This window comes from Pangasianodon hypophthalmus, chromosome 3, assembly GCF_027358585.1.
Source record: "Pangasianodon hypophthalmus isolate fPanHyp1 chromosome 3, fPanHyp1.pri, whole genome shotgun sequence".
NCBI classification, from domain to species: Eukaryota; Metazoa; Chordata; class Actinopteri; order Siluriformes; family Pangasiidae; genus Pangasianodon; species Pangasianodon hypophthalmus.
Window position 1 is genome coordinate 13288342 of NC_069712.1, and position 11331 is coordinate 13299672.

Below are 11331 nucleotides of genomic sequence, written 5' to 3' on the forward strand. Positions count from 1 at the left end.
CAAAACTGTCTGACCAATCAGGTTTGAGAACTCAACAGCAATAAAAAGAGATAATGCATTTCATTCTAAAGCTCTGTTCTTAGAAGTTGTCCAGCATTATTCAGCCCAAAAGGTATTCTAGCTCTTTATCAGTGGGAAAAGTGGGAGATCAAATTCACTTTGGGGACAAAAGTTACAGCTCAGCTATTAAAACAAAACAATCACATGCACTGTTGGTATCAAAATAAGTTTTATTTTAGAGAATTGAGCTGTCAAAATGTTACAAATTTTGCATATAAATGTTGGGAAATCAAGAATTCAACGTATGCATACGTATAAAAGTCACATTCACAGAGTAACTTCATTTCACGCATTCTAAATGATTAGCACTGAAAATCATATCCACCACTAGTAATTAGACTCAGAAGTGTATTGATTTCCTTGATGCTCATTACACATTTAATTACATAATCCATTGAATCAAATAATGCATTTTTCCCTTAAAATTGTTAATAATGTTACATATTTTATGAATCATTTCCCAACCTTTAAGAATATGTACTTTAAAATCACAAGGGAAAAAAGATAAATGTTATATAGCAGAGAAGGAAGCCCACATGAATGGCAAACACTTAAGATGGAATTAATGACAGAGACTGGATGAATCTTCAGCTTTTTGATCTAACCCACATCAACTGAGAGAAAACAGGCTGAATGCAGAAAAAGTTCTTAAGAAAAAGGGCATTACACATCTGAATGCCATTACAGGCCTGATGAATCACCTAAGAAAGGTTCCTTTCAAATGAACAGAGGGAGAAATGTCCTAAAAGCCAAACCAAGTTAGACTAATCAACCAGGCAGAAAATCCTGAAACCCACAAACTACTGAAGATGTAGAAGACTTGAGAAGATACTTTTGGTAAACTCATCCTGCATGTCTCTTTCCTGAGAATTAGCACCTATACACTTAGCAAGTTATAGCCATAACTACCGCAAGTGCTTACAACGTTTCATTAAATGCACACAAATTACTCACCTAGGAAACTAAGACAATCTAAATCTAACAAAGCCGAAACAGTGTTCTTTGTACTTGAGGCTCAATTACATTTTTCCCTCCAGTCTATATTTACTGAAGAACCTATGCTCCCCCTAGTGGTGAAATGAAACAGATAATAGCAAATGTGAATTGAAGGTGTTCTTTATCTCATTAACAGCTCTAATAAGTCTATTAACTGGTACAAACAAACACTTTACTGAAAGATTAATTTCATAGCCCTTCATTAGGTCGGTAGTTTCATTAGTTATTTTTTATTTTCCAGATACATAAGCCCTTATTTAAATTCCCTTTGTAGGTTCCTGCTGGACTACTAGAGGTCATCATTCTGTACATCAGTCATGCTGTGAAAGCAAAGTAAGACTAAACTAGTCGTGTTTAAATCATGGCAGCAAATGGCATGTTGGGTTCCTGAGCCCATGCTATGAAAATTAACTGAATGCAAGCTTCATAACTTTTCTCACACAATTCAACAATCACCCACAATTCAACTTACACAGGAACAAAGCCAAGTACTATACTAGGTTTACACCAATCTGTGAATTCCCAATTTACAAAACAGGTGAAAACAATCAATCATTCACAGAACCAACTAAATCAAATGTAAACTGTACACATCATTTCAACGCAATATCAATTCACTGAAGAACACCGTCTAACTGTGTTTAACATGGGGCTATAGTCACACTGAAGGTGTTTATGACTGGTTTTTTACACTAAGTGGGGCTTTACTTTAAGACCTCAGTGTTATGACCGCGTTATGAAAGACACAAGCTAACTTTTCACAAAAAAAATCTCTTGTAGCTGCATAATCTATTTTCCCCATCTCAATTAGCATGAAGCCTTATAATTCCAGTTATGCAAACACAAAATTTGTCAAGATGCAAATTTTTCACATATCAATCTGCAAATAACACAAAAGGACAAAAGGAAGTAAAGGTGGGAAATGCATGCTGTGTGATCACAGCAGCATCGCTGATTCATTAGCGCACTTTACAGATCTTAGTCTCATTTGAGCCCTACCCCAGACCAAAGGCATGTGATAGTAAAACACAGCCTCTTTGTTGAACAGTGCCCTCAAGTCGGATGACTAACTGCACAGTTAGTTTAGAGCTCTCAGCAGAAACGTATCTATGCCATCATGCCACGCAAGCATTTCCAGCCCCCGAGAGACAGACAACGACAGAGAAGAAGCCTTGGACGGGCCTCTCAGTGGCGCTCTGCATCTGCTTTTAGCCTAGTTACTTTCCTGGGTTTCTCAGCTTGGGTTAAAGACTCCAGCTGCTCCGATGAGTCAGCCCCTCTGGATGAGGGAGAGGCACTGTTGTCAACAAACATGTTGGGAATGTCTTGGCCAAAGTAGATCTTGCTGTTGGCAGCAATGGCCTGATATTTCATGAGCTCCAGATACTCTGGTGTCAGCTTCAGCTACAACACAAAGAACACAGGAAGCTACTTAAAGACTTCAACAAAAGCCTCTTTCATAGCATGCCTAGCATCATTTGCATCATACCTGTAGATAAAGAACATGTTCAGGCACCTGCTCACAGCAAATGCGTTCCTAATAATCACATGCTAGCATGCACCAAATACTTTGTAACAAACAAAATGCGCCTACATATATATGGGGAAAAATATTACCCTATTGGCTTCAGCAAACTTCGCCGCTGTGTAGAACTCAGCATCTGCTTTAGCTTTCTCTCTGGCCATGAACGCAGCATCTGATATCAACAACATTGATTAGGCAATGTCAATACGAAACACTCCATCCAAAAGCAATAAAATGAAAGTAAATAAATGTAGCCATGTTATTCCCACCTTCTATTTCAGATATCTTTTTCTCTGTCTCCTTTTCCATGATTTTCTGCTTGAACTGGATCTCAGCCACTTGAGCCACTTTTTGAGCCTCTGAGATGAAAACAAATAAAATGGATAAGAAAACTCCAGTCACTAAAGCAGTAAAGCAGGTGATGCATATGTTTTCCCCACCAATGATAGCTTTCTTTCTCTCAGTCTCTGCCTCCTTCTCCACAACTTTCTGGGTCTGAGCTGTGATCAGTAGTCTGGTCTTTTCAGCTTCCCTGTAATAGGACAAATATATCTTTTTTACACAAGGCAAATGTTCATAAATATCACAAATAGATGTACCTGAAGCTGTGGCGTTACTTGTCTTAGTTCAAAGGCAATGGTTTGGGGGAAAAAAGTGTGATTCCACTTGTAGCTAATTTTACAACATTGCACACTGTGTAGTGTTTTGAGAATTAAGCATTTAATCATTTTCAACTAGGGGTGCAATGATGCATTATGACGAGGTAGGTTGCGCTGCAAAAATGTGTCCATGTGCAGTGTGGGAATGTGCGATTCATGGAATCAGCATTCTGTTAATTATGCATTTGTACATAGAGTTAAAATATATAGAGATCTGATAACTCCGGATCACAACGACAGAGATGCATTAAAGGTTATAAGGTTACATGACCATGTTATAACAGTTAAAAAGAGCTCTTCGATAGATTTCAAACAACACCAGCACAGCTACGATCTATGGTACTAAAGAAAGAAGTTACAGAACTCGAGCAATTTATCCGAATTTGGAGCTCTATTTCCAGTTAAACTAAAAGTTCAGCCGCAGCGACGCAGCTCATTACGCTTCAATACACCATTTTCCCGACGTCAGAGACTTTGTTTGTTCAATCAAATTTTTAGGAGAATTTATAAATGTGTTTATTTTTTAAAGATGAAACTGTAGTACATTTTGTTTACAATATTAAACCTCTGTTCATAGCAAGTTTGACTTATTTATTTTTATACAGACTCAAATTCACATTATTTTCCATTGATTATAATATTCAGAAATAAGAAAGGAGTCTCTTCAGTCATAATTTTATTAAAAGCACATTAGTGAGCGTTAATGTAGAACAATACCAGACAATAACAGACAACTAGCTATTCCATTATTTCAAAGCTAAGATACTCACATCAGCTCAAAGTTTCTCCTGATTGCCTCAGGGATTTTAGGCTTGGTGACACGTACTGCCTGCAGATAGCATACAACACATACAATGAGCTCCAAAAACTGGGCACACCAGCAACATTATGCATAGTCGTACTGCTTGGTCATGTACTGTAGCCTTCAGTTTCAACATAAATTAGCCAATCACCTTTTTAGCCATTTAATGGCTTGCATGAAATAAAGGAAAATGAAATTGACAATTTTCCCTTTATCCCAAAAGTTGTCTATCAGCCAATACATGTCTGGTGTCTGAAGTTTGCTTCAAAGCTATGAGGCTAATGTAACTAACAAAGCAGAGGAAGCTAATTGAATCCAGTTTTGTATTAGATAAACTGCGTATATAAATTATCATATCCTATCTTTTTAAAAAAAAAAAAAAAAAAAAAAAAAAAAAAAAGACATTGGTTTAGGAATACTTGTTGTATATGAACAGTTCAGTAAACAGCAATCTAGATCAAAATATCAAATCAAACTAGAATTATAGTATCATCTGATTAACTTCTAATATACAATCCCAGGAAATCTCACCCTTACACCAAAGTGTAATGCTTGCTGAGAAAGAAACAGGCTTCGGTTTAAACATGGCTGCTACTTTAGATACCTACGTGGTGTATTATTGTCAGTTTTAATAAATGACAAATTTGCTCTCCCCATTGTACATATGGCACATACTTGTCCATTTTCCTTCTGTACTTCATAAATATCAAAACCTTTTAATACTTCTTTTCATCACTGCATCTGTATATGCTCATGTATCATGCTGTGTATACATGTATATCTTGTTTTCTATTTTCTTACTGCAACTCCTTCCTGCTAACATTTAGACTGTATTTTTATATTTATAGATATATATTAATAAATATAAATTTATACATACCATCTCACTGAACATATACAGCTAGCTGTCCTATATTTGCTCACTCTGTGCTCGACTACTGCTGCACTGGTAAAAAGCCAAACTGCATTTCATTGTACTAGTACTGGTACTCTGTGCAATGCCAAAGTTCAATCTAATTTAACCTAATCTAATGACAGTGGGTCATGCAGTGTCAGAAAGCACTTAAAAAAGTCTGTTTGAAATTTCGGCATTTAGGCACAGCTTTTTACACAGCTCCAAGCTTCCCATACTTGCTAGCCATACAGCAACCATAGATACAATTCAAAAGCTACAGTGCAAACACCAAACGTGTCTTGGCTGATTAACCACATTCCGGGTTAGCACAAGTGTAAATAAGCAATGAACGAACTATCATCTGAAGACGCATTTAATCCTTAGTATTTAACTAACTATGATAAGTGTAAGAGCTAGAGTACAGATGAAAAACCTGTAAACAAAACGAAAACAACAACAAAAACAAAAAACTGGTAAACTGGTTACTTTTAGATTCATGAAGATCACATAGAACAAACAGCAATGTTTCTATAACAGCGAAACAGTTAAACCATGAAAGTTTATTAGTGGACTATATAAGGAATAAAACATGACAAGGCATGCTGTTTGAGGAAAAATAACCATCGAATGATGCAGCTGGTACCACCCTGAAGATGAATATTTTCCTATAACAGCACATCCTGAAGTGTTTTATTCTTCTTACAGCACAACAATTTTTCAGTGATTTCAATTTTTATTTATTAATGAACAATAAGCCATACTTTCATCAGATTTTAGTTATATTTAATGCTGCAGACTGTCCGAAAGTCAGCTATAAACAATCTTTCCCTCACCAGTGTCATCTTTTCTCTCTCACTCTCTCTTAAAGCTAAAAAAAAAAAAATGCAGCTTGTAGCAGAACTAAGAAATTGCAAAATCCTGTCTGAGGTCTTCTTCCATAAATGTTAAATAAATCTCCTTACAGCAAGCTTTGCAAGTGCAAAGTCTATGTTTTCTGTTGTTATACAACAAGTTTTTTTTAATCTGCTTATTTTTAGCTTTAAATTGTGTAAGCCTCCGTTATACAAGTCGCTGGGTTATTTGCTAGTATAGAAAAGATAAGGTACTAGAACGAGTGTGTTAATATAAAGCTGTGATTTACCTTGCAGTCAGCACTTCTGTCAGTGCTGCTGTTATAGAAAATTAATCAACACCTTCTGACCAATCAGAATCAAGAGCTCATCAGTGCTGTGGTATAACAACTTTTAAGGCAGCCTTAGATTGGACCCAAAGTCAGGGTTACTGTATTATATGCCTTTTTTAATGCCCAAGACACTATAAAGGTTTCGGGGTCTGCTGCTTGGCCCATGCACACCTGAACACCAGAAGAAACCCTGTTCTTCACCATTTGAATGTCCCGACAGAACAGGTACTATTAAAGACTAAAAAGACACCACAAACTAGAAAGAAATCACTGCAGTTGAGATGAAATCACACCTGGATAGTGAGACCCGGGGCCATGGAATTCAGATCCTTCTGCAGAGCAGTCTTAAGGTTTTCATCAATTATATCTGTGACACAACAGATTATAAACAGAAATCCATGACACAACAAATTATACACAGCTGATCTGAAGTTCAGCTGCAATGAAAGTGCGATGAACTTGAGGCAAATAGTTTGAACTCGTCCAGGATACACACACCATGGCTTGTAGTTTAAGTCATGTAAACATTTAGCCAGCAAGTAATCAGCAGGGTAAACTGTATGACATTATTGCAACTTACCAAACAGCTCAATGTAGACTTCTTGCAGTGTGTGAACACTGCAGAACTGATTCAGCTCATGGTGGATTTTGTTGAATATTAGTGTCTTGTCATAATCTGCAGTGTAATTCCTCACGATGTCCACCACTGAAGAAGGCAGAGCTCAAGGTCAACATTGTTTTTTAACTTTGCTGTACCTTTTTTACTGTATTACTGAGTTGTTATTACCTGCTAATGGCACCAGCATGTTGACCACCTCGATTCTATCAAAATAGATCATGACACCACCACTGCAGGCAAAAAAAATCCTCATATTAAAAAGATATATCAATCATTATTTAAGTACAAACTTAGCTTTCATGTTTTACATGGAGAACCGTTTCATACCGCTGTAACTATTCCTCAGTACAAACTCTTATCAGTGGTTAATGCTTTACCTTGTTCCACAAGGCACATTTTTTATTTCATCTGTTTGCAGTGTCGTCTAAAACAAAGAGAACATTATTAGAAACAAGTATTACAGAATTATAAAAGCCTGGAGAAACCAGATGAAATCCACTATTACTATTTGCATAATCTGCTTCACATATGAAGTTTTCAGTTTGACTACAGTTCTGCTTTTTAGCCTGGCAATGAGAAACTGAAAGAAGAGACTCTTGAGAAAATAGGCCAAATGTCAGGGCTAAAGTTTAAGTAAACTACAATGCAACAAATAATATTTACTCTTAATTACACAAACTGCACTGTTATGCAGACCTGCACTGATCTGTAGGTGGTGATGAAAGGCAGCATGATGTGATAGCCTGGGCCATTAGGAGTGGTGAGCAAAGCCCCACCTCTGGAAAATACAAGGCACATCAGCTTTGTGTTTCACAACAGGTTTCATTTATGATTCATAGACACATACCAAATGTATGTTTCTAAACACATACCTGTAATAAACTGCTAAATGGCCTTCTTCAATCTTGTGTATGGAGGAGTGAAGCAGAATGGCCATCACAGCAGTGATCGCAGCAACCACTGCACCAACATGCGCCATTGTCATCCTTCTTCCCGGCCCTCACCTGCTGCAAGACCAGACCATTGTGTGATATAAGCATTATATTAATTATGCATCTAATTAAATTGCACTGTTTGAACACAAGAGGTCCCAATCTGCACTATCCATAGAGTTAAAATATAGAGACAGCATGCTGGTCACATGATTGCATTCTTTCATGGAGAGTCTGCACCATTACCAGGAATCATCTGCACAGATAGCGCCGGGACACAACGATCAACATGCATTATACGTTATATGGTTACACAACCACATTAGAACTGTTAAAAAGAGCTCTTCAGTAGTTTTCAAATGACCCCAGCCCCATGCCGCTGCGATCTACAATGCCCGAGACAGAGGCAGAGGAAGGAGTTTTCCGGTTAAAATGACGTCTCAGATGTTGCTACAGAGCTTATGGCGTTTCAGTTATTCATTTTCCCTCGGGCAGAGACTGTTTACTCAATCAAATTTTTGGATAATTTATAGAGTTATTTATTCATTTTTAAGATATGGTGAACCTGTAATACATTTTGTTTACAATATTAAACCTCTGTTCATAGCTGTTGTTAAATTTATTTAGTTTTATAGAGACAAAAACACACACTGTTTTGCTCTGTCTATGATTCAGAAATAAAAAAAAAATAATAAAAAAAATAAAAAAAGTCTTTTCAGTCATAATTTTTCTTCTTTCAAATTTTGTTCAAAATATTCTGAGATTCGAAGCCAGTATGGTGAATCAAATCGAGACCAGAGTGTATCTTTACACCCCTAATCATGTCATGAGAGTACACAAAGATTAAGTACGTGAATATGCGAGATATGTTTTTTTTTGTTGTTGTTGTTTTGCATAATCTTGCACAGAAGCTTTCATGAAAATGATGTCAGTCTAATACCAGTATCATATCATATATGGTCAAATTGGGAGCAGTGCATCATTACTACCCTTAAAAGGACTCCAAACAAGCAGAAGACCAGGTCCTGCTTAATGTCTAACAGAAACTCTATTCTGACATTTCCACTGGGGACAGAACAGAGATGACTGAGAGATCCATTAGAGATGACTGAGAGATCCATTAGAGATGACTGAGAGATCCATTAGAGATCACTGAGCAGATTATGGAAATAATCTACAGACCTTAAGACTAAAAAATGGCATATCAAATGAAGCAAGCATTTTTCAAAAGTCTTTATAAACACCCACGCTAGGGGCGGTTAGGCATGTGTAGTACGCATTAGCTCATAACGCCTGGCCAGACTTTATCTGATCTCCAGCAGATCTTAATCAGATTTGTGGACAGCAGCGACAGTGATCCAAGGGGCTGTTTAAACCTGTTCTAATGTTACACACCGACAGCCCGCGAGCTCTTACAAACACAACATGGCGCGCAGGAGCGACACGCAGCGCTATATTTGGTCAAGCAAAAGCATACAGCTTTCTGTCTGGCTAAACTCTCTTCACGGTGACAAACAGAGTAAAGATAAGGTCGAATAAACAGACAGCTAAGTCAAGAGTTAGCCAAGTAGCTAACGCTAACGAGGTAGCTAAGGTTACTTCCTCCCTGTGCACTGTTAGCCGAGTAATTAGCAACTGGCTACTGTTCTTTACCACGCGCACAGTATCAGCTCGGAGTATCAGTGCTGCACTTGTACATATAAGCTGTAAGAGTGTTAAAGGAAAGTGAGTCAGGTCATTAATCAGCTCTATAAGCTTCAGCACAATCTCCGAAATGCTAGCTTCTATGCTACCTAGAAACAACCTAAAAGCGAATGACTAGCAGCTAACTGTTAGCTTGGCTATCTACACGCTAATCAGAGAAGCTGTCAAATCCAAAACCGAATCGAACTCATTACTATTAATGTCATACAATACAAGATACAGTTCTCAGTGTAGCAGAATTACCTGTCATTCGCCAGTCAAGGAACAGTGAAGAGCATTTCACTTTAGCTGAAATGCAGACATGCCTCTCCCACTCCTGTGAAGCAACATCAACAACTCAGCAAGCGGGAGGAGCGCGTAATCTCAAATTAAAAGTCCTACACCACGCGCTTAAAGTATCGTTATGTTCGCTTTTTTTTTTTTTTTTTTTTTACGAAGGCTTGGGAAACCACTTGTGAACACTTCGACACTGGAAGATCATGATCATTCCTCATGAAAGGAACAAAACACGACACGAAAACACGACAGACAACAGGGCGTGCTGTTATAGAAAATAATCAACGATGAGGTGATGATGTGGCCCAAGGTGTGAAGCCGAGGGCCATTACCACCCTGAAGCTGATTATTTTCCTATAACAGCAAGTGTTTTATTCCTCAGCAACTTTTTTATTTATTAAAGAAAAAGATGCCAATACAACCATCCATACCACTTATCCTACACAGGGTCACAGGGAGCCTGGAGCATATCTCAGGGAACTCGGGGCACAGGGTGGGGGACACCCTGGACAGGAGGCCAACCCATCACAGGGCACAATCTCACACACAAAAGACAATTTGGAAATGCCAGTCAGTCTACAATGAATGACTTTGGACTGGGGGAGGATTTCCTCTTTATTTGTTTCTTTGTTCAGCATCTTCCTCTTTGTTTCACTCTCTTTCCCTCTCTCTTTCCCTCAACATTTTACAAATGTAGACTCCTTCCATAAAAGTTAATGTCCCCTAACAAAAAAGTCATCTCATCATTGATTCTATGTTTTTCTTTGTTAACAACAGTTTTTTTTAAATTATTAGTCCTTTTATTATCCCAACTTTTATTATTAGTCTTACATTAAGTGGCGCATCTGCCGTACAAGACCCTGTATGAGCTGTTACTATAGAAACAATAAGGTATTAGAACCAGCGCATTAATATTAACCTGTTGTTCACGTTACAGCCGGAACTACTTGCTGTTACAGAAATTAATCCACAGTTCCTGACCAATCAGATTCGAGAATTCATAAACGCTGTGGTACAACAGGGACTTCACTAAACACCTCGAAGTGCTTTCTTTCCTGAGCGGGTTTAGTAAAGTGTAGCACAAACAATCTTACAGTTATAAAGTATTCTATCAAATAATAAGTAAACACTATATGAATAGGATTCAGACCACCACAAGCATCACAGCTATAAACTACAATATATAAAAAGCTGTTTTCCTCTGGAGAAGACAGAACAACTGGACAGGTTATTTTCTAAAATCTGGGCTAGCAAACACAGAACATTTCCCTCACATTAGCATTTGCTTCCCTTTTGGTTTATTGATTGATTGATTGATTGGTTGATTAGTTTGTTAGTTAGTTTATTTAGTCAACTATTTCATAACGTTCTCGGGACTTTCTTTTATTTATTTATTTATTTATTTATTTATTTATTTTTGGTTAACAAACTTTAAAACACAAGGTTCTCCTACCAACTAACCTTCTGTAACGTTACCGTTAACATTCTGTAACCTGGGTAGTGCAGGTGAAGCAAGGCAGGAAGCAGCATCCTGGTGCCTTGCACAGTGTTTCCTGCAGTGGACGCACCTGATCCCGCTGTTCAGCTAGTAATTAAACCCTCAGTGAGGTGGGCCAGGTTAGCCGAGGGTCAGGGAAGACTTCACGCTGTAGAGGGCGGAGGATCACCACGACTGCAGCC

The 11331-nt window shown here is 37.8% G+C and overlaps 1 protein-coding gene across 2 annotated transcripts; it reads right to left on the reverse strand.

Annotated features, from left to right (window-relative positions):
- Positions 1 to 212: 212 nt before the first annotated feature.
- On the reverse strand, positions 213 to 11208 carry erlin1 (ER lipid raft associated 1). Of its 2 annotated transcripts, none has more exons than XM_034302750.2 (12): positions 11113 to 11208; positions 7612 to 7746; positions 7436 to 7517; positions 7117 to 7163; positions 6908 to 6969; positions 6701 to 6826; positions 6414 to 6487; positions 4011 to 4069; positions 3022 to 3113; positions 2851 to 2940; positions 2674 to 2753; positions 213 to 2460 (listed from the first exon to the last, which is right to left on the reverse strand). In XM_034302750.2, exons 2-12 carry the CDS (start codon positions 7722 to 7724, stop codon positions 2242 to 2244), a joined length of 1044 nt encoding a protein of 347 aa, XP_034158641.1. In that variant the 5' UTR covers positions 7725 to 7746; positions 11113 to 11208; the 3' UTR covers positions 213 to 2241. The 2 variants fall into 2 exon arrangements, with proteins under 2 accessions (XP_034158641.1, XP_026796191.1); XM_026940390.3 differs by lacking the exon at positions 11113 to 11208 and adding an exon at positions 9619 to 9767.
- Positions 11209 to 11331: the final 123 nt, after the last annotated feature.

Bases quoted from the DNA above. Each gene is read 5' to 3' on its own strand.
- erlin1 (XM_034302750.2), bottom strand. From the start codon at position 7,724: ATGACAATGGCGCATGTTGGTGCAGTGGTTGCTGCGATCACTGCTGTG. The intron at 4,070-6,413 runs GTGTGATTTCAT...TGCTATCTGCAG, and splicing joins CCCCGGGTCTCACTATCCAG to GCAGTACGTGTCACCAAGCC. The intron at 2,754-2,850 runs GTGGGAATAACA...TGTTGATATCAG, and splicing joins AAAGATATCTGAAATAGAAG to ATGCTGCGTTCATGGCCAGA.